This window comes from Primulina tabacum, chromosome 7 (genome assembly GCF_025594145.1).
Source record: "Primulina tabacum isolate GXHZ01 chromosome 7, ASM2559414v2, whole genome shotgun sequence".
In the NCBI taxonomy this organism is placed as follows: domain Eukaryota; kingdom Viridiplantae; phylum Streptophyta; class Magnoliopsida; order Lamiales; family Gesneriaceae; genus Primulina; species Primulina tabacum.
In genome coordinates, this window is record NC_134556.1 from 33,537,507 (window position 1) to 33,561,447 (window position 23,941).

The window sequence follows — 23,941 nt, forward strand, 5'->3', positions numbered from 1 at the left end:
AAAAATATCAGTTACCTGACAACGTGTAAGGCCCGAGATTTTATTACCGTAATCCGAGATTAATCTGAAATGATTTATTTATTAATTGAGATGATTATGGATGAAACGGATCAGACCAGGAGAGCCGAAAGAAGATTTGACATTTTGTGCAAGAAGAGTTTGGCGCATATGCGCCGGATTGAGGCGCGCACATGCGCGGCTTGAATGCGCGCACAAGCGCGGAACGTCCAGAGAGTTCGGCGCACATGCGCGGCGGAATGCGCGCACATGCGCGGAACGTCCAGAGAGTTCGGCGCACATGCGCGGCGGAAGGCGCGCATATGCGCGAGTATTGAAATGCCGAGACAGTAGGTCTCGCGCATATGCGCGACTTATGTGCGCGCATATGCGCGAGCAGTCCAGTAGCCAACGTGTTGAAACAGAAGCTTTGGCGCATATGCGCCGGATTGAGGCGCGCATATGCGCCAGTAGTTGCGAAGCCGAGTATCGAGACCAGTAGGTCTCGCGCATATCCGCCATTTGTAGTCGCGCATATGCGCGAGACATGCAGATTGAGGAGTCGCCACGTTTCTTTGGCATGCAACATATATATATATATATATATATATATATAACAAACGTTAATTCTCAGAAGAAAAAGAAAGAAAGGAACGAAAGAAGCAAGTTCTGATTTTGATCGAGATTTACGAGCAATCCGTCCGTCTGAATTGTAATCCGACTTCAGTACTGTGTTCCTATCAACGCAGGCTACAACTGGACGTAAGTTTTGTTACGTTTAGATACGATTTGAAATTATGATGTTGTCAGAATTGAATAGAAATCATATATGGTGTTTCTGATACAGTGGACATCGTATAATCGAAGTCAGATTAAAGAACAAACTGGTTATGTAATTATTATGATTTTTGGAATTGATTAATTGAGATTCGATATCAGATTTGTATTGTTATTGAAATTATGAGTTGCACCGATATTGATTATGAGTTCTGGTATTATATCTGTGGTGTTGGAATTGACGAAGTTATCGAGATTGTATTGTTATACCGTCGAAACATCCGTAAATTGATATTGATCAGATTCGGTATTGGTTGAGATTGTATTGTGGTATCGTATGTCGATTGGCATTGATCCGATTATGTTTTGATTTGAGTATTGATCAGAACAGGTTTTGAACTGAGTTATATACTGATATTGTATCTATTCGATTGTCATTATCAGATTGGGTATGGACAGAGTTGAATTCGGGACTTCGTCTTCGTCAGACCGAGAAGATAAAGGTATAAATTAATGTTGAGTTGGGATTACACAACTCGAGTGAGGTTTGGCTCGAGTTTCCCTAAATCACATACTTTACCTTATTGTATTGATTTGATTGATGTACTTGTTCTCTTGATTTATAGATAGCAGGTATTAGACGAGTAATCTTGGGACAGAAGTGCCTGATAGTGGCGGGATCGCCACGGGCACATTACACGATGTCACAAGATAGTGTATTGGCGATAGTGCCAAAGTCTGTCGCCGGATGTTTGGCTATCGATGTGGATAGAATTGTAGCTTCATCTATTACTGGTGATCGGTACTGTATCGATGTGGATAGAATCATAACTCTTCTATTACTGATGATCAATATCATATCGATGTGGATAGAATCGGAGTTTCTTCTATTACTGGTGATCGATACTATATCGATGTGGATAGAATCAGAGCTTCTTCTATTACTGGTGATCGATACTATATCGATGTGGATAGAATCAGAGCTTCTTCTATTACTGGTGATCGATACCCTATCGACGTGGATAGAACTGGAGTCTTTTCTATTACTATTGGTCGATATGGGAATGCCAACTTCTGGAAACCGGGATCCCTATACTAGGATTGAGTCTAGTCTAAAATGTGAAGTCATGAGTCTAATTGACAGTTTATCTTGAGTTACGTTGATTATGTTCCTGAATATGGTACATGATGAATTTTGTTCTTGATGATGGTACATGTTAAGAATAGGATTTATTCTTGATATGGATTTATATTCTGATCTGGATATATGTTAGAAATATCTGTTATATGCTTTTATATTGTTTTTATGATTGCATGTATACATGATTTATACTGAGAATGTAATTCTCACCGGAGTTATCCGGCTGTTGTCTTGTTTGTATGTGTGCATGGCAACAGGTGGGATAGGATCAGGGTCAAGAAGAGAACGAGGCTGGACTAGATAGCGTGGAGATCCGGGCTTCGAAGCAACTTAGGATTCAACATTGATATATAGGTGAACCTAGTTGAATTCTTGTAGATAATACAAGATTTATATGTTTATGTTTAGTATGTAATCTGAATTGAATTACATCACGTTTCCGCTTTGTATTTTTTAAAAAAAATTTAGACCCTGTTTATTATAATTGTTTGAATTATTACTAAAGACGATTAGGGAATGAATTAGCGTCCGGGTCCCCACAACAGGTGGTATCAGAGCATTAGGTTCCAGAACAGTAGGTTCTAGAACTGTAGGTTCTTGAGATTGAGATAGAAAAGAGGGAGCGGGGTAGATTGAGTTTTCTTTCCTGCATGTGATTGCTAGCATGTGATTTACTTATAATGTTGACTTACATTGTGTATGCTAGCATGATATTATGTTTACTGCTTTTAAATACATGTTACCTGAATAACTGAGTTGATTTGGTAATATGTCTGATTTGAAAATAAATCAGAACCAATTCTCGATCAGAGGTAAGCTGATCAGAAAGGGACTGAGATTGATTTATCTCATGTGATGGCTAACTCTTTTGGTAAGCAGATATACCTCCTCGAAGAATTCCTGAAAGGGGTAGTACTTCGATTGATCAGATGGATGAGACAGAAACTTTGATGGAAACACAGATGAAGAGGTTTCAATCGTTTCAACCGCTGATTCTGAAGGGTAATGAGACGCCAGTGGAGTTTGAGAATTGGTTAGATGATATAGAGATACTGTTTGATTCACTTGATTATCCAAATGAACGGAGAATTAAACTGGTGCCCAATCAGTTACACAAGGTCGCTAGGAGTTGGTGGATTACAACCAAAAGAGTATTAGAACAGCGGGGTACGGTGATTACGTGGGAAGTCTTTAAAACTGAATTTTATCGAAGATTCTTCTCAGGGTCGTACCGAGAGGACAAGAGAGCAGAGTTCGAGAATTTGAGACAATGCCAACTGAATATTGAAGAATATGTTGCTAAATTCTCTACTCTACTGCGTTTTGTTCCTCAGATAGCTGGGAATGATGAAGTTGTAACTGAGCAGTTCATCAAAGGATTGAATTCAGAGATAGTTGCATTGATAAATATGCAGCGACCTTACCATTTTGCTGATACTTTGAATAAAGCAAAAAGAGCTGAGGCGAGTCTAATTACACAACAAGAAAGGTTGTGTGCAATGCAACCCCAGACACAACAATTCCCTCTCCGATTGGATTGTGGCAGTACGAGTGGGAAGCAAGATTTGCTGAAAGCTCGAAAGAAACAGTTTAAGAAGTTAGGGAGCGGTTCATCTAGCTCCAGTGGTTCTAGCCCGAGTTATACTGGAGTTTATTGCAGGACTTGCGGAGGGAAACATCCCATGGAACAGTGCCAGGGAGTGACTGGTAGGTGCAATATCTGTAAACAGCAGGGACACTTTGCTAGAGTCTGTCCACAGAGAGGTTCCCGAAGATTTCAGGGAGCAGAATCATCTGGTGGTAGTGATCGAGGAACAGACCCAGGACACACGTGATGATATAGTAGCAGGTAATAATCTTTTATGATTATGTTGCATATGCATTGATATATACTAATGCATTCCCTACGATTATCTTTGACTGAGTTGTACCTGCTGGGTCTGTATTACTGTAGTATTGATCTTTGTACCTTTTGGGGAGAGGAATTGATATCAGTGAATTCTGTGATATATTGTGTACTGCAGTAAAAAGAGAATGAGATTGAATTAGATTGTATTGTACTTGTGTTATATGATTCTGATTACATTATTGATATTAATATGCTAACAAGTACAGAACTTTATAGATTCTTGCCAGGAGATGGTAAGATTCGGACCTGAAATGGCCGATGAACGAATGATATACGGTAAGGATTCCCGATTTTGAATTCCTTGATATCCGTATTATGTATGATTCGATGATTATCGAAAAGAATGGAGTAATTCCTTATGTATTCAGTTGATTACTGAAGTTGAGTCTATCTGGGAATGATTTTTCAGTAACAGGAGAGTTACTATAGTCGTTCCAGATGAAATTCCGAGTTTGTCTTATATCAGGGAGAGCGACTTCAGCCTTGATGTGACATCAGATATGGATTTCATTTTAGACTTCTGTACAGAATGATATTGATTGAATTGAAAGAATTGAAATGTCAGTTAGAAGATTTACTGCCTGAGAGTTAGAGTTACATCTGATTATGTGTTTCTCTGGGAAATACTTCAGTTCTGTGTATGGGTTGATAAATCCTGTGTTCCGAAGTGTTGTGATGACCTTATGCTCGTTTTATCTATGATATTTTGATATATTCGCAGCGTATGATTGATTGAATCGAACAGTTGAAATTTGTATTGAATATTCTGGGAACTGAGATTGTTGTATACAGAATTGTTCGGCTATGAATTCAGATTGCAACAGATTGCATTCAGAGTTTGTGATATCTGAAGATAGTATACTGATTGATTATAGCACAGTTGAGACCGTGATCAATGGCTGAAACGGCATTGGAAATGGAAGAACTTCAGAAATGTCAGAAATTACGTTTTATGAGTGTACTAAATCAATATAAATGATTGGTATTCTGAATCCGTATTTGATACCGATTGTACGAACCGTTGAGATTTTATACAGTTCAAGCCGGCTCAGAGCTGATGTTAAAAATTACAGCAGTTCCGAAGTTTGATCAGATTGTTCAGAACTTGATTTCGATAGTCAGAACAGTGTATCAATCAGAATACCAGGTAGGTAATGCTTTATTTTATATAATTAGCTGAATTATTTGTGCTAGATATTTCGAATTTGAAATGACAGGTATTGTCAGAGGCACACAGTAGTAGATTCAGTACTATTCTGGTAACCGGAAATGTGTGATAATTCGAACGGACAGTTTTGATGTAAATAAACGAAATCAGTTATGTCAGAATTTGTGTTGAAATGTCTAAATCGCTGACAGATGAGGACAGAAAGATAGAAACCAGGAGATTGAATATACAGATTATCGATTCCTGAATAGAAATAGGAGTATAATTCTATGGATCTGGTGATAGACTTACCGAAATATTGCCAAAAATGTACCAGAATGTGGTTATGATTGAATGATTGTTCAAATCTGCATATATATATTGTACAGGATGACGTACAGATATGACAAGACGACTGAGAGGTATGTCAGAAAAGGGGTCAGATTGTATTGAATGCCAGAGTTGATTATATGATACCATGATTTTTGGTTGATTTTATACTTTTGACAGAATGTATAGAATGATTTTTTTATCTATGGTTTATAGATTGACGGATAGTCGGAGCGAACTATCTAGATACTGGAGGATATCCAGGAACTGTAGTGCTTGATTTTAGCACTAGTGACCTGATGTCTTGTCACTTTATGAATTATTGTACAATAATAGCTATTAGATGAGTATCGAGATAACTCTAGTCGAGATATTGTACAGTGAGTACTGCGGATTTCCGCTGAATGGGAATGATATTACGGTGATATCTGAGATTGAATTTGATAACAGCTGATGATATTGATTTGGTATGAGCTGTTGATTGGTAAATACGGATGTTGTATAGCCAGTATTGTGAGATTGATTCTGTCAGAGTTATTTCGAAGGGTATTATGATATTATACTTCTTGAATTCTTCTTCAAATTGAAATCAGGGATGCGTGAAAGAATGAAAATTCAGAATGAAGACTATTCTGTTGTTGGAAATACGGTAAAGTTAGCAGGGCATTAAAAGAGACAGAATCTGATATGAGATTGAGATTTCAGAATGATTTTACAGAATAAGTTTTCCTGAATTAACCTCTATTATACATTCCTTCTTTATCTGATTTGATTGTCTGTGATTTGGAGGACGAAATCATAACTTAGAGGGGGAGAAATGTAAGGCCCGAGATTTAATTTGTGAGGCCCGAGGCCGAAGAGGGCGGGGGGTGATCGTCGGTGCCATCAGTTGCATGGACAATGAGCGGCTCCTGGCAGGCTTCTAGGTGGAGGGAACATGAATGAACCGACCCACACGGGAATGAGAGGGATTCCGAGACTGTTCAATGTAATGGACTATACAGTTGAAGAGGGCTTAAAAGATTTGATTTGTACTACTCATATCACGAAGGTGCATCTTCTTTTCGGTAACTCATCACATAAGAACTCCAAAGTTAAGCATGCTTGAATTGAATGAGTTAGATAAGATTCAACTAGATTTGTGTGTTAATAAACTTACTACAACAGATTTTTTTTAAATAATGAATGTCAAATAAAATAAGTGTAAATTTGGTATTCAATATAAAACAAATTATGACACCAAAGTTTGTTACTTAAAGATCTCAATTTAATAATATAACATAGTATATCATATATACAGGTTATTGGACTTTATGTAACCCACAATCACTAACCTTCGATGTGCACTGGGCAACCCTATGATCAGCTAACACAATAATCTACAAGCCACGAGTAAACTGCACTAGGCAAACTCTGTGCGGTAGACTCGCTTGAAAAAGTGTTTGTTGTGAGAATCGAATTTCTTACTATTAATCAAATGCTCACCTACTCCACCAAATTGTAGAAATCACAGTATTGTACTTTAAGACTTCGTTTGGTTTGGCAGATAAAGATTGGATTGCCTCATAATAATTATTTGTCATTTGTTCTTCTCACTGATTGGGCGGCCCAATTTATCTTTGGGCCTATGATAAATAGATAATTTGGGAGGAGAAGAGATCCCTACATACCCAACTGATAAGTATCCAGTAGTAAACACTATTATAGATGAGAGAAAATATCTTCACACAAATACCTTTTGCTCAATAAACAAGCGTGAGAAGCGGAAACACTTTTTCTGCAGGGAAAAAAAGGCGGTATTTTGCCCTCTTCCTCCCACGACCACTGTACGACGCAATGAAGAAAAATAAATTTCAGAAGGTGTAGCAAGCATCGACCAAGGTAAGTGTGTCGATCTTCATGGCAATGCTTAGTTTCTTCAAGAATTTTAACCATTATTTGTTTTGGAGTATGTTGTTATGAACATCGACCAACAATTAATTTTCTGAAGATGAGGAATAATTATTTTGTCCATATTTTTGTCGAAACATTTGCTGGCAATAACCTCTTTTTCGAATAAATGCTCAAAATTTTTATTTGTGTTTCTCTGTTGTGTTGATACATCATGTTGGGCAAACCAAAGAACTGTTTTTCTGTGCTTTGATTTACTTGTTTTTTTTTTGTCAGTTATGGACATTGTGTAGCTAAATTTATTTTAGAATATTGTATATTTTAATGGCATGGTGTTTGTTTCAAGATTGTTTCCACCTTCTGGTTTTATCTCCTACTATTGAATACTAATTTGCTCTTGTAGCAATAATTTTTTACAAGGGGTAGCATTGAAAAAGAAGTGATTGTGAATAAGACGTAAATACACACGGTGTGAAAACCCGAATTTCCAGCATTTCCAGCATTTCAGTAGCAATGTAAAATTTTCAGCAGAAGATAATATTTCAGAAGCTGGTACTTTTCCAGCAGAGTAGAATCCAACAGCAGACAGCAGATAAAAATCCAGCAGCAGAAGATTAGAATCCAGCAAACAGTTACTGATTCAACTTAGACTTGTAACTGAAGCATTAACATGGAATAAAGGCTGTTAATGGCAGATTATGGTCATTAATAGGGAGGCTAACAGTCAAAATTTGGCCTATAAATAACACCCTCAAGTCTCTGAGATTGTTGTTACACAATTCTTGAGTTATCACTTGAAAATTTAGCTAAGAGAGGGTATTTTAGAGCTGTAAAAATCAGTAGCGAGGCAACCAGATTTCCAGTATACTTCAACCGAAACTCTAGCAAATTACGGTAAGTGGGCTTATGTATAAATATCTTGAAATCAGTTTGATAGTTCTGTTTTAAAGCACAGTTTCTGTATGTTTAATTTCTGATATATTCAGTGCTTCAAAATCATATATCAGAAATTAAACATACAGAAACTGTGCTTTAAAACAGAATTATCAAACTGATTTCAAGATATTTATACATAAGCCCACTTACCATAATTTGCTAGAGTTTCGGTTGAAGTCTACTGGAAATCTGGTTGCCTCGCTACTGGTTTTTACAGCTTTAAATACCCTCTCTTAGCTAAATTTTCAAGTGATAACTCAAGAATTGTGTAACAACAATCTTAGAGACTTGAGGGTGTTATTTATAGGCCAAATTCTGACTGTTAGCCTCCCTATTAATGACCATAATCTGCCATTAACAGCCTTTATTCCATGTTAATGCTTCAGTTACAAGTCTAAGCTGAATCAGTAACTGTTTGTTGGATTCTAATCTTCTGCTGCTGGATTTTTATCTGATGTCTGCTGCTGGATTCTACTATGCTGGAAAAGTACCAGCTTCTGAAATATTATCTTCTGCTGGAAATTTTGCATTGCTACTGAAATGCTGGAAATGCTGGAAATTCGGGTTCTCACAAATGGGAGCTACACTGCCGAAACGATGGGTTGTTACCGTCTGGAATTTCAAGCCGCTTCTTTTTGTTGGTCAGTAAACCATTCAACTTGTGTTTCATTGTCTTCGAAGAGTGAACATTCATATTTTTTTTCCCTTGTGCAAAGTTTATATCCACCTTCCCTGTACCATCACCTAACATATTAGGGCCAGAATGATGAGATGCACAAGAAAATACATTACCTTTCCCAAGAGAGCTTACTGCCGCTTTAATTTCCACCTCACACTCAGCCTCTTCATCGTCTGATGTAAGGTCTATGATTTTGTTATGATCCGATGTGAGGTCTATCACTTTGTTATTGGCCTCGCTGTCACTTAGAACAACATAATACTTGCTTATAACAGTAGCCTCAGAAATACTATCCAGGTTCTTAGACATTTTTGAAACATAAACAGCTGACTAAACTTCTTTGGTCTTTGTGGAGGGGTATGATATGTATGGTATCAGTAAAGATAAAGCAAAGTAGTTTTTAAATAGAGCAATTTTCTAACAGAAAACAATTGTATCGGTGTGAGCATTAATTTCTAATACACCAACCACATTTATGCACAACAAAATTTTTTTATCATCAAATATGTTAAAGTGCAATTAATTGATCATGATAGAGGTTACCCATCTACAGTGGGAGTCATGTCGACATAAATTTCAATAAGAGATTTTAATGTAGACTCTTACCTCCGCAGAATAATAAAAATGAAGGGTATGCATATTAAACAAATTGAATCATATATCATTCGGGAGTAGTAAAAAGTAGATAGCAAACCAAATTTATATTAAAATTATGTCTCATACAAGCAACACAAAACAAAACACTTACATAATACCCAAATTATACAACATACCATGTATACTACAACAAAAAATATCATACCAATTGATGATCATATGACACAGAAACACCTGATATGCATGTTTTTATTTTGACACAACAAGGCACAAAATTAAAAATAGTAATACGCAGAGAAAGAAATATATACAACCAAAGCAGCAACAAATTTGTTCTGTGGAAAGCCTTTGGGAATTGGTGTCATTCAAGAGTAAATTTGATGACAAGAGTGATGTGTGTTTGTTGTTAGATGTATAAGTGTCGACCGTGGATGACGAGTACTGCATGTCCGTTCGGGACTAAATCCAGCTCTATTCATGCATGTTTTGGTGGTATGACCGCTTGTTTGACTCATGTTTTGCGCATGTGTCTGCATGTTATCATTGTCATAGGTTGTATGATATTCATCGTACCAAATAAATTTCTTAGAGTGCTTCAAAGAGGCCGGGCAAATGTAGTAATGCTTCCCTGGACTAGTGGCAAATTCACCTGCCAGGCGCAAAAGCATGACACCATTACCACACTGGCATTGTGGTGGCCTTCTGAATTCCATGACAACTACAATATCAAACATGTCGAAGGTGTCATTCATCATGGGCAATAACCTCATACACAATAATTAACTCTTACCAACACAACATAATATTTTATTATGCTAACATCATTTCACATAATCCACATTACAGAGATATTGAAATAAAACTAATATCGGATTCAGGGGATCTCTACTTCAATTCAATTATTAGGTGACTAGATAATCAAACAAAAGAAAAATAACCATCATTTCTTTTCAGTTACAAGATATTATTTCTAATACACAAGTTTATGACTCTGCAATAACCTTATTTGGTAGATGACACAAGAGCAGTGAAAATTTTGCGGAAAGCGGTATCCAACAAAAAATAACAAACGTATTGCAAATGAGGAAATAAATTAATAAATCAAAAATCAAGGATTTGCAGATCTGTTAAAAAAAAGGCAAAAATATGTCAAAAATCGACCGTGAAATCGGATGAAGTTGGTGAAATCGGCTACCGTCTCCGAATGAGTAGATGTTTTGCAGAAACTCAATTTCGTGAAATCGGATGAAGTTGGTGAAGTCGGCTACCGTCTCTGAATGCGTAGATTTTTTACAAAAACTTAAATTTTTTATGCGAAGGTTTTTGAAGAGACAGTGAAGTTTTCTTCTGGCCTTGGAGACACGTGAAGGATTGGGTAGTTTCTTGTGGGTAGGTATGGGAAGAAGGTTTAAATGAGGGCATTTTTGGAAATTAATCCATATTTGTAAATTTTTTACTTTTATAATCAATCACAACAAACACTAAATTATTTATCCCAATTTTCTAATTTTTCATACCAAACACTGTATATTTAATCACATCATATCAACAATCTTTATATTTGTATAAATAATCATTTAAATATTTGTTTACTCAGTTATCTCATCACACAAACCAAACGAAGCTTTATATGTAATTTAAATGGATTAAGTAGAGAATACTATCACAAATGAATTGATTAAAAACTTCAAATATTTTATGTTGGTCGCATCGGTTCTGCATCAGACGATGAGCCATGCGAAAACATTATATTTTCCATCCTTTTCAAGGGCTCTAATTTCATCATTAACATCTCTCTATTATGGTTGATGAAGTGCATCTTGAATATTTTTGGGAATTTCTGCCTGTGATAAACTTGAGACAGACAAACGATAACTTGGAGACAACTTATGCTATGACACAAAGTTTGATATGGGATGTTGAGTGCATGACATTTATCCTTTTCTGTTTTTTGAGAAATAGAAATATCAAGATAATTAATAAGAAGAGGTTGGTTCTAAAAGTTGCCTGGAGCAATATAATTTTGTACCCGATGCATATTCTTGACTTTTATTCGGAGGAATCGGCTGATCTATCTCGTGGTTAGGTTTTGGCCTTCTTGATTAAACTTGAATCTTATTTTCGATTAAATTTGGAGACTTGGGATCTTGTGATGGTGGTAAAATGGAAGATCCTGGTGATGGATGAGTATTGGTTCAGAAATATGGGAATAACAATGTGGAAGTTGGATCATTCAGGGTGTTACATGAGGAGAGAGCCAAAGCTGATATTCGTCTAGAGTACATGGAGTTCTCCTCTTGAGTATCAGTTTTGAACTAGAAGGGCTGATTCTCGAAGAATTTTACATCCATGGTAACTTAAAATTTCTTCACAGTATGAAAATAAAACTTATCTTTGGTTTGAAGAGTATCCAAGAAATACGCATTCAGTGGCTTTTGGATCAAGTTTTCTTCGTATATGTTGAGACACATGAACATATACACCACACCCCAATATCATAGGAAGAAGAGTAGATTATAGTCGTGTAGTGACCCGAGTATTGTTTTATGTAATTAAATGATAAAACACGATTAAGTGGTAATTAATTTAGCAATTCAGAGCAATTGAACATCAACATGTCGGAACCGCCGAAATGAGTTTGGACCATCCAAACACACGGTCCTAGCAAGATGACTCATGTTTCAAAAGTTCACTAACATGTAGCATTTCATACCTTCCAAACTGCAGTTTGGACTTTCTGAACCCAGGTATCTAGTTAGGTGTCAAAACGAGCATGACACGTAGCAGCAGTGTTCGGATCATCCGAGCTAGAGTTCAGACCATTTGAACTCTGCCTATAAAAAAGCCCTTCAGATTTCAGAATTTAGGAAAAAAAATTCAGACTTTCCTCTCTATTCCAACCTGTATTTGAGTGATTCTTAGTCATATTATCGAGGGTAACGCAGCGGAGAGGTGCTTCCATAGTCATAGCGAAGCTAAGGCCAATGCTGTAGAGTTTTCTATATCAGTGGGCTAACACAGGACGGAGATATAGTCATGAATCTCTAGTAGTATTTGGGGTAAGATATTAATTTTATAAGAGCCTGGTAAATGGGAAAAATAGTGATATTGTGTTTCAATTGTCCTCTAGGCTAGGACTGAGATCAACGTGTTTCCTCGACCCTTGGTAGTAGACGTACATAGATACAGACTGAGATAACCAGCGGGTATGGATTCTTATGTATTGCATTTTATCTACCATGACATGCTTGTTTTAACATAAATATATTATGTTAGGCATGTATCTCATTCGAGATAGTCTTTCTAGTAGGGTCGTTCAACCTTATATTCTTCTGATATATGATCAGGCACGGGTAGCCAATGTTATAACGGAGAACGAGACTACAGCGGCTAGAGTGCCTGATATCGACGATCTCGATGCAATTGTTTGAGTCACCCAACGGATTTGACCATAGACGGTACTACTCACTCTTGACGCCTAGACTGAGCATGATGTTCTACGTTGACCCATTTATCCAGTTCACTTCATTTGCGTGTGCATATAGATTTGTATATTCATATTTATGTGTTGGGCAATTTGTCGCTCATGTACTTGGTTTTATATTGGACATCTTATTCGATGGGACAGGTCTCAGGTCAGACAAGGCCGATGGTCCAAGGTTTTACTCTTTTCAAATGGGGGGTTTTTCATGGATGACTCAAATAAGATATCTTCTCACAAAATACGACCCGTGAGACCGTCTCACACAAAGTTTTGTCATAATTTAAAATTTGAGTTATTAAACATCTTTTTCAGTAAATTTGTTTGCCATAGAGAGCATATATTTAAAAAAATAAGAAAACGAATTTTTCTTATTACGATAAACAGTGAAAAACCTTGATTATAACGTGGTTTGATCCGACCGACCTACTCCACACGTCCAGCAACGAATAAATACATTAAGCACTTGGTGTTATAACCGATTCACCTGCCTAGAATCAAACACACGTAGAACAAACAAAATTAATAAAGTAAGGGCATAAAAATCATATTTGAAGGCATTAATCGAAAACAATGGTAATAAAATGAGGACATTAAAACCAAATTCAGGCATTGAAGATAAAAATACACGAAACTCGACAGATAGAAGTTGTATATAGATAACAGAGATATAAGGCCCAAGCTAAGTTTAAGGAGAGAACAAATGTTTTTATTATATGCAACTTCGTAAATAAATGTTTTTTTATATAATCTATATCGTTGAGTGCATGAAAATGTTTCCAGGATTTATATAAAATATATGTGAAATGTATACTACGACTGCATGATGTGTGCTAGAAATTATTTCTTAGTAGATTAAACGAGTTCAAATAGAGAAGTGGGGAGAAGAATTGAGATGAAAATAATCAATATCTGAACCCTTTCGCTTATTTTTCAAAAACGATCAATCTAGTTTGAAGTTCTTTTTTAATGAAGAAATTTTATATATATATATATATATATATATATATATAATTTTATTTTTTCAGCTCTAAGATGAAAATTCATCATCGTCGAGCTCTAGTTCGAAGTTCTTGGTTCGCATGTTCAAGCAAACACGATATTACGAGAATCGAAAAAATTATTGACAAGTTAAAATACAACGGTTCTCCCGGACAGGTAAGTTGAAATCACCATAACGACATCACAAAGGCTTAGCATTTGCCTGTTTAAGAGTCACTGGTTCAACGGTTAATGTCGGCCCTGAGAAGCTCTTACTACAAGAAATTGGCTCATTTAGCGCAGCTGCCGTATATGTGCTTAGAGTTGCAAAATCACCAGATTTTAAATAATGATCTGCTATTTCAAGATAATATATAGAGCAATCATATTTCAACAAACATGATTTTTATAGCTCATTTAACTTCACATCTTGTGTTCCTCTAAACGAGATGTGTATAATCTTTTCAGTCGATTAAGCGTTGGATCTGGCCGAGTCTATAGAGATTATCAGAAGGGTGTGAAGTGAAGAGGCCAGAGAAGCCCTTTGGTCTGCTTTTAGAATCTGTGCTCATAGCCGAGGATTTTGAGTTCTGGGGAAGATTTTGGAGGTAAAGTCATTTGATGCTTCTGTGTATGAATTGTTGGTGAGAAGAAATAAAAGAAGGATCAATGGCTTAACAAGCTGAGTTCGGGGCATTTTCAACTTGAGTTTTCTTTTGTTTTCAAACATTGTCCCTGCCTTCAAACTTTTGCGAGTTGGGTATTATAAATGTATTTTAGAAGAACAAATTTGGAAAACACCCATTATGATTATCCCGCACCCAGCTAAAATATGAACCATATCAGACGAACATTTGATTGCTATCCGCTAAATGATTTGGAAAAGATAGCAGAATCCTTTGAATATCATTTAACTCTTGACCGACTACTATAGCCATTTATTCCCCTGCGAAGCTAACATGAAAAGGGTTGATACTTGAGTATGTAGCCAAGAAGTAATTTTCAACACATGAAAACAGAAATTTAAAATGCTAGTTGCATATGCCGGATAGCGAGTCTCAGCATATTTCTCATTTCAAAAGTAAATTCCATCCACAGATAAAAACTAAATATCTTCATAAGCATAGAAGCTGAGAGTACAGAGACTTGTGATTTTATTACTCTCGAGTCACGAGATGATCTGGAAGAAACATTTTACTGTAGTATTATGATTCCAAGAAGAAGATGAACACAACTTTTTCAACCACTTCATAAAATTACGGGCGGAAATGGAAAAGAAAAACCTGGTTTACGCCCGGTTGCAAAATCTTAAAAATAGACATGAGCTGTCGTAACAACATTACGTAATGTGTCCTATATGTGAATGGGCTTGTCGTAAGTAGCCATAGCAGCCTCCTTCACTGCCTCACTCATGGTTGGATGAGCATGGCAAGTTCGGGCAATGTCTTCACTTGATGCTCCATAATGCAAAGCCAAAACAGCCTCGTGAATTAGTTCCCCTGCATTTGGAGACATGATGTGGACACCTAAAATCTTATCAGTCTCCTTCTCAGCAATTATCTTGACCAGTCCCTCAGCATCATCAATTGTTTTGGCCCTACTATTTGCCAACAAAGGGAACTTTCCAACACGATAATCAACTCCAAGTGTTTTCACCTGCTCCTCAGTTTTCCCCACGTATGCCACCTCAGGGTGGGTGTAAACAACTCCTGGAACCAAATCATAGTCAACATGAGCCTCCTTACCAGCAATATATTCCACACATGCAACCCCATCCTCTTCCGCTTTGTGAGCCAACATTGGGCCAGGAATAACGTCACCAATGGCATACACACCTGGTACATTAGTGGCAAACCGCTTGTTCACTGAGATCCGTCCACCCTTGTCAGTTTCAATCCCTAATTTCTCCAATCCAAGTCCAGCAGTAAATGGAACTCTACCAGCAGAAACAAGAACAACATCAGTTTCAAGAATGGTCTGATCACCGCCAGCTGATGGTTCAAGAGTCAACTTCAAAGTATCACCACTGGTGTCAACAGACACCACCTTAGTTTTGAGCATGAACTTCATCTTTTGTTTCTCAAGAGCACGTTGAAATTGTTTTCGGACTTCACCATCCATGGTTGGTACAATGTCTGACACAAATTCAACAACAGTGACCTCTGACCCCAGGCGACCCCAGACAGAGCCCATTTCAAGGCCAATATAGCCTGCCCCTATAACCACTAGCCTCTTGGGAATTTCTTTCAATGCTAAGGCCCCTGTAGATGATACAATTCTCTCCTCATCGATGGTTATTCCCGGTAGACTTTTGACATCAGAACCAGTTGCCACTATAATATTCTTCCCTTTCACAACTGTGTTGCCACCATCTAGAGTATCAACAGAAACTTCAGAAGGCGAAAGAAACTTTCCATATCCCTTAACGTAATTAACTTTGTTCTTCTTGAATAGACCTTCAATCCCTTTAGTTAAATTACTAACTGCTTTATCTTTCTGGGCCATCATGGCTGGTACATCAACCTCAACAGAAGAAATCTTTACACCATGATTAGCAAACGAATGCTTGGCTTCATGATACATGTGGGAAGAATGTAGCAAGGCCTGCACAAGATAAATGGAACATTGACATGGATTTTAACTCAAAACATCAACACTCGTACAAATTGGTTTTTTAGCATGCACCAACTATAGAAATTATTAACTTAGAGACAACACTAAAATTATTAACCATTAAAACAAGATATAAGTTCTAAATCAAATGAACAAGATGCGCAAATACTCCCTCCATGCTATACATAGAAATTATGCTATTTGTCGGAGATTTTTTGATTTATATATATATCTGGGAACGGCTATATTATATATGCATGGTATTAATGGTAAAGTTATGGACAAATTAATTAGTCTTCACTCTGTTCTTTTATTTAAAACTCTCATGTTCCTAAAAAACAACACATGAATGGTTGGCGCTTCAGAACATAATACAGGTAGTTCACCTTTTCTAAACACTAAGACAAGAGAACAAAAGAAAACCAAAGCTGTAAACTAAAGATGAAGAGAGAAAAATAAAAATAAAAAAGAAGTTGAAAAGTGATCCCCGGACAATGGCCACATGCCAGTTCAAGAAGAGTGTTTGAAATTTGACAAAAATAATCAAATTTTAGCATTCAAAATTTGGCAACCTTCAAATTTGCACTAAACTGAGTCCATTAAAATTATCGACGATCTCTCGCAGAGTAAGCAACACAGTTCACATGTGCATTCTTATCTTATGCAACAGTTCTAAGTTTTTAAAACTCTGAAAGAGATACTAGTGTCAAATCCTGTTCAGAGAGATCGACATCAGAAGTGTTACTTATCACCTTTTCAAAATAACTCACCAACTGAGAAGGCTAAAAACCGAGGAAGAGAAAATGATAGTACTTTCCATCATATAAAACTAAGAACTTCTGACAAGCCCTTTGCCTTCATATGGTGTTTGTATCAAACTGTTATACGTTAATTCTGATTATTATTTATCTTAACAACAAAAAAAGTAGCCTTGTTCCACTTAATCCTGAAAATTAATGACAATTTATATCTAGCCAAAATTCACCACAGTTAACAGCATGCAAACAAATGCACATTACACTTAATTGTATCATTACCTTCCCTTCTGGCACCAAATATCTCAGCTAAATGTTGAATATTGCATAATGAACTAAATGGAAACTTGTACCGAATATACCTTTCGTAACCTGAATCGCCAACTAACTTATAAAAGACGTGAAGCACGGAAGCTAAATTTCAGCAAAACAGAGCAACAAGGAATGAATATCAAAACAGTAGCCGATTATCCAGTAGTAAACTTATCATCAACACAGAGAAGAGGGAGAACAATCTAAATTCACAATCCAAAACACAATCCACCACGCACTCCCAATCTTCAATCAATACCAACCAACGCATCACTCCGAGCGACAGACAATCAGGAATACCAAACAGCAACTTGATAGACCGAAAAAAATCAGCAAACAACCAGAAAAATCGAACAGATCCGGAAAATCAGGCAGACACAGGCACATACCTTGGAGGGGATGCAACCAACGTTGAGGCAAGTGCCTCCGAGTGCCCCTCGTTTCTCAATACATGTGGTCTTGAAGCCAAGCTGCGCGGCCTTGATGGCGGCGACGTAACCCCCAGGGCCGCCGCCAATGACGACGACGTCGTTCTCCTCTGATCCCGAAGCGAACCCCCTGCGGCTACCAATCCACGAGTACTTGCTTCCGTAGTGCAATTGCCTCGATGATACCAAAAGAGAGATGGCTTTTCGACTACTCGCCGTCGACATTTCTGACCAAAATTTCTACACAGGAGAAATCGATCGAGCTTATATCAGCACAAAGCAGAATGGAAATTAGAAGTTATATTTACTCTCTGAAAATTATTACCATAAATTGAGACTAAACCCACTACTGGTTAATCTACAAAAATAATTAATTAATTAGTAGGTTTTATTTTCTTTTTCTTGCCTCAAGTTTCATGGATTTCTTATTCGATCGATAAGATACGGAATAGGTCAAATCTTTTTATCGTGATATCATCTAATAAAAATTTTATATTAATAATTATTAGAGTAGGTATCTTATGAAATGATCTCACGAATCTTTATCTGTGAGACAGGTCAATCCTACCGATATTCACAATAAAAAATAATGATCTTAGTATAAAAAGTAATATTTTTCATGGATGATCCAAATAAGAAATTTGTCTCACAAAATACGACATGACATGTGAGACCGTCTCACACAAGTTTTTGCCTAATTATTAATTCAATAATTAGATGATTTAGGAGATATTATATTTCAGTCAACAATTAGTTACTAAACATAGCAATTTTCACTAGTTTTTAAACTAATAATTCAATGAATCGAATTATCTATATTTGTACAATTTAAATATGTGGTTTAAATTAAAACTATATTTATATGTATAAGTTACTTGAAATAATATTAAACTTAAATATATATATATATATATATATATATATATATAATTCATTGATTAAGTAGACACATATTCAAATCGGTTTTTATTATATAATTAAACAATATTGAATATTCTATTTATTAAATTAGTTTTAAGAAGTTATATGAATAACAAGTGGAGCGAAAAATAATTTAATAAGGAGATTGGGATTAACCATAACTACAATAAAAAAATAAAAACAGTGTCTCCAAATTGGCCTAGTCATCAACGATGATTTTAATAAATCGATAACATTGCTAACTAATACAATATCAAATCATTTTTATTTTAATTAGCACAAAAATTCTTGTGAGATGATCTTACGGATCAATTTTTTGTGGGTCTACTCTCTTATTTGGATTATACATGAAAAAATATTATTTTTATACTAAGAGTATTATTTTTTAATTGTGAATATCGGTAGAATTGACCCGTCTCACAGATAAAAATTCATGAAATCATCTCACAAAAAATCTACTATTTAATTTTTATGAATTACAATATTAAATAATGTTGCACGTCAAACTTGTTTACAATCATGAACGTGCTGATTTGACCAAAATTTTACGTGTGGTTTGAAATTAAAATATATATATTTATTTTTAAACATAGTTGATAGTTGGGAGTGAAATTAAAAATTAAAAATTAAGTCTCTTGTGACACGCTTTTACGAATCTTTATTTATGAGATGGATCAACTTTACCGATATTCACTATATAAAGTAATGTTCTTAGCATAAAAAATAATATTTTTTCATGAAAATCCCAAATAAAAGATATGTCTCACGAAATACAACCGTGAAGTCGTCTTTCATACAATATAATCGAACGATGGACATAAATTCGTTGTTGGTTAGAAGCCAGAAATATCAGGAATATACATCTATGGACACAAGGAAAACATCGTGGCCTTACGCGTCCTATTTTAAAATATTTGGTTCAGAATTGACGCTGATTGGATAGATGAGCAGTTGAGCTCCATCAGAGAAAAGTTATCAACATGGACAAAACATTAAAAAAACTCATATTATTAAATTTAAAATACCGAATATAAAAATCAAATACAAATTTAAGATTATTTGTTGGACACACACTGAATCATGTTCACCAGCCCAAATTACAGAATCAAGAGTACAAAACAGAGATACAAGAGAAATAGATTATGACACTTTCAAAACAATGGAGTACATATATCGGAGTGACACAAAAATAGAACTCCCCAAAATTGTATTTATTATTTGCTTCTAACAAAAATGCAATTATTTGTACAGAAAATAATCTGGCGTTCATGTGCGGCCTAGGTCAAGAAACTGTAACTGGGTTTTATATTTCTGTCAGTTGCCTTCTAGCAAACTACGCAGCTTTTTCCGACCCTCCTCGGACATGCAGAATCGTAATCTCGGCCTCTGCAAAGGCACAGAATCTCGGAACTTCGGAGACAAGCAGACCACGATGGCCGTGAGATTGTCGCAGGTATCACGCTGTAATGCTCGATGGATAAGTTCTACCGCACACCGTTGAGGGTCGTGGTGGCGCCTAAGCTCGTGGCGAACCAGGCTAACCACTTCTTGGTTCGATAGAACATCCCATATTCCATCGCATGCGATTATCAAGAACTCGTCATCCTCAGTCAACAAAATATGCTGAAATTCAGGATCTGAGATAAGAGGAGACGCAGATCCAATTGGTTGTTTCATGTACCAGTCTCCAAGGGCTCGAGTGACAGCAAGTTCACCGTTTAGGTATCCATATTTGATGATACCCCCTAAATCTTCAATTCTCTTTCTTTCGACCTGACAGGAGGGTCGGTGATCTTCAGATAGTTGAAGGGCATAGCCTTTTCGACAGAGAACGGCTCGACAGTCTCCAGCATTTGCTACAAGTAGATATCTTCCGAGAACCATGGCAATAAGTGCCGTTGTTCCACAGTAAGAATCAACATGACTCTGTTCATCGGCCAGTGCTCGATCCGCCAATAAAAAAGCTCGGCGATGAGAACTCTCCAACTCGTGCAAGAAATTTTCGTCAACATCAGATGTTTGAGGCAATTCAGCATCCTCAAAGAAAAATTTAATGGCATTATTTTTCAAATAACATGCCGCATCAGGTCCACCATGGCCATCAAAAACAGCATAAAAAGAACTTGGTTGGGGCCATCTGTATTGGGAACCCAAGTGAGTAGATAGATCATCTATCCGAATATGCTGATCTTCATTGTAACTGCGAGGTCCAGTATCTGTATGGCTTCCCGAGAATATTCTTGGTGTAAACTGGTTGATTGTATTCTCGAATAATGTATTAGTCTGAATACTCGTTGAACAGCTAAGAGCCTGATGACACAAAGGATTTGGTTAAACTGTATTCGTGGATATTCACCAATTTATAAGACATGAAGATCAGATATCCAATAATTAATCAGCTATAAAATAGATACTGACAGTAGCTTTTATTTATGACTTACGAAGTTTATGTGCGCTACAGAAGTATTGTGAAAAATATTCTCATAATGGAACATCACAAGGTTGGTTATCTACACATTTGATAAAGTTTTAGAGGCACACCAGACCGGCACATACATATAAATATTCAGATAGAACCCCGAACAAGTACTAAATCAGTACATCATCAGCAAACATCAAATTGTGCTTCAATAACAAATTTCACATGTAAGCAATAATAAACCGAATAAATGGTTATCATATTGTTGGACAGGTATTACAGCACATGCAATCATGAATTTGGTAGGAAAAATAGGATCTTTGAGGTGTAGCATTAGTACCTTACACAATTCAAGTGTTTTTACGATTTGTTTATTCGATAAGAAGCATTTCATATCAGATGCAGATTGCACATTCCATAGACGGCATGGCTACTTCAAACATGGCAGGTAGAATTTGATCATGATCATGCTTGACATGCATCATGGTATGAAGTGTTATGAGGAAATCTTATATACCGATGGTTAAGAAATGCAGAAGGATTATTTAGAATGTTAAAATAAGATTATTTAGAAGATCGGATGCGCGTTGATATTTTGAAAAACATTAAAAAGTTGCGTCAATGAACTATTTGACGGTGACACGAGAAGGGAACCCGAAGTATCATTAGATAAATGAAATAATGCATAATCACATCAACATCTAGAAGACATACACAAGTGGTAATTTTGTACATCACTATATGGTATGAACATAGCAAGATCTTCAAGATCCACAATAGAATTGGACATAAGAATGAGAATCTTCGGCAATTACACCTTCACACACCAACTTTCATGGTTCACGGTTCACTATGATACATTTACATTATACACGAACTATAAGCCCTTGCCATCTTTGGAACAAGAAGTGTTACACAGTTTCAAAGCAAAAGCCTTTGGTCTATTTCTTATCCGTTTATTCTTCCAACTCAATTATACTATCAACGTTTAAGGAAAAAAAAATGAATTTCACTCCAGGCAATGTATAGCCAGCCGTGGTCATGGAATGGGTCTAGCACTTTGCTAAACTGCCTGACCCAAAAACCCAAACAGTTGCGAAATGGTCCTGGATTGGCCTAATCCAGAGTACTCCGGGCTTGGGCAGTTCACAGACCAAGCCACCTTAGCCTGGCAGCTTGGCAGTTTGGTATGTTCATGTTACGCTTCATCAACCCCCATTTTTTTGCAAAAGAACACAAAACCCTATAAGCAATATTGACTTAGGCGTCGAAGAAATCACCAAATTCCCAGTAAAATCATACCAGATTCAGACCATACTCGAGAACAATTAAATATTTTCACGAGAAAATTCAAAAATATAAGCTTCCGTTCCACAGCAAAAATTTCACAAGAATAACTACTATTTTGTGTGACAAGAAAGATTCAAACACCGGAAAAAAAAAGCCCAAGAGAATCCAATCATCGAAACATTAATTAAAATCACGAATCCAGCCAAAACAAATCTAATCTTCCTGAAAACAATTAATAAACAACAAAACCAAGAATCAACAGCTCAAAAAAAGGCAGATTCGACACATACCGATTCAGAACGAGAGAAGTCCAAAGATTCGGGAGAGCGAATAGTCGGCGAGCTAATCGCCACAGTTGAAACAGTCGCCGTACACGAGACATCCACGAAATCCGGTTCAAGTTTGGGAGCCGGCGACGGTACGCAAAGGTAATTAACGACGAGGCTCTGCTGACAAAAAACCTCCGCTTCTGCCACCATGATTGCTTCTTCAACACAAAATCTCTAATACGTAGATTCCAACAACGCAGTTCAGAAACAATAATCGATAGCTTCTGACGAAGATTTGATTCACTGAGAGAGAAGATGAGAATTTTTCCTTTTTTCTGGAGGAAACGATAGAGAGAAGTTACAACTTGAAAACAATAGAGAGAATATTCACGAAGGAGGCTGCTTGGCTGGGTTTATATATATTATATATTATATATATATAATATATATATATAATAAATATATATATCTGTGTGTGTGTGTGTGTGGACGCGGAAATATAAATCCCGGACGCGGGGGTAAAAAATAGTGAATAATAATAAATTAAAAAAATAGTGTATTTGGGAGTGTATTTGCAATAATAGGGTCGGTGGAGTTGCTTTTGCTCATGAAAGAAAAAATATATAAAATTTATGCCCACCAATAATAAAGTGTTATTTAGCAAGATTCTGGTAGGATAATTATTCGGATAGATAGATAGATGAGGAACAAGCCAACTATTGGTGGTGGAAATTTTTCAATCCCATTTTATATAATATTTTTTATTTAATTTATAATATATTTATGTTGGCATGCTTTTTTCATCATCAGTATTTACCTATATGGTATTTATGTTGTTGATGTTGTGTTTTTTTATAATTTTGGTCATTTGTTTTGCAACTGCGTTTAGAAATATAAACGAATTAAGTCGTTCGCGAGTTATTTGGAGCTCAGTTCGCTAACAGACTCATTCGTTAAGCTTATCGAGGCGACCTTGAGCTTGACTAGTTTTTTGAGCCTTGATTGTACAATAATAATTGCATTGTCAAACATCGAAATATGCGTGTAATAGAAGTTATTGAAAGACTAT

At 36.3% G+C, this 23,941-nt stretch overlaps 2 protein-coding genes across 2 annotated transcripts; both read right to left on the reverse strand.

The window, feature by feature from the left end:
- Positions 1 to 14,964: 14,964 nt before the first annotated feature.
- LOC142551344 (leghemoglobin reductase) lies at positions 14,965 to 18,280 on the reverse strand. The gene is made up of 2 exons (XM_075660534.1): positions 17,935 to 18,280; positions 14,965 to 16,469 (listed from the first exon to the last, which is right to left on the reverse strand). The coding sequence occupies exons 1-2, from the start codon at positions 18,196 to 18,198 to the stop codon at positions 15,219 to 15,221; spliced, it is 1,515 nt and encodes a 504-aa protein (XP_075516649.1). The 5' UTR covers positions 18,199 to 18,280; the 3' UTR covers positions 14,965 to 15,218.
- A 1,645-nt stretch (positions 18,281 to 19,925) lies between these two features.
- LOC142551345 (putative protein phosphatase 2C 49) lies at positions 19,926 to 23,274 on the reverse strand. Its single transcript, XM_075660535.1, has 2 exons — positions 22,894 to 23,274; positions 19,926 to 21,204 (listed from the first exon to the last, which is right to left on the reverse strand). Exons 1-2 carry the CDS (start codon positions 23,080 to 23,082, stop codon positions 20,209 to 20,211), a joined length of 1,185 nt encoding a protein of 394 aa, XP_075516650.1. The 5' UTR covers positions 23,083 to 23,274; the 3' UTR covers positions 19,926 to 20,208.
- Between the last annotated feature and the right edge of the window lie 667 nt (positions 23,275 to 23,941).

Excerpts from the sequence above, each read along its gene's own strand:
- LOC142551344 (XM_075660534.1), bottom strand. The coding sequence starts at position 18,198 with ATGTCGACGGCGAGTAGTCGAAAAGCCATCTCTCTTTTGGTATCATCG. Across the intron at positions 16,470-17,934 it reads TTGGTTGCATCCCCTCCAAG|GCCTTGCTACATTCTTCCCA; the intron begins GTATGTGCCTGT and ends TATCTTGTGCAG.
- LOC142551345 (XM_075660535.1), bottom strand. The coding sequence starts at position 23,082 with ATGGTGGCAGAAGCGGAGGTTTTTTGTCAGCAGAGCCTCGTCGTTAAT. Across the intron at positions 21,205-22,893 it reads ACTTCTCTCGTTCTGAATCG|GCTCTTAGCTGTTCAACGAG; the intron begins GTATGTGTCGAA and ends TTGTGTCATCAG.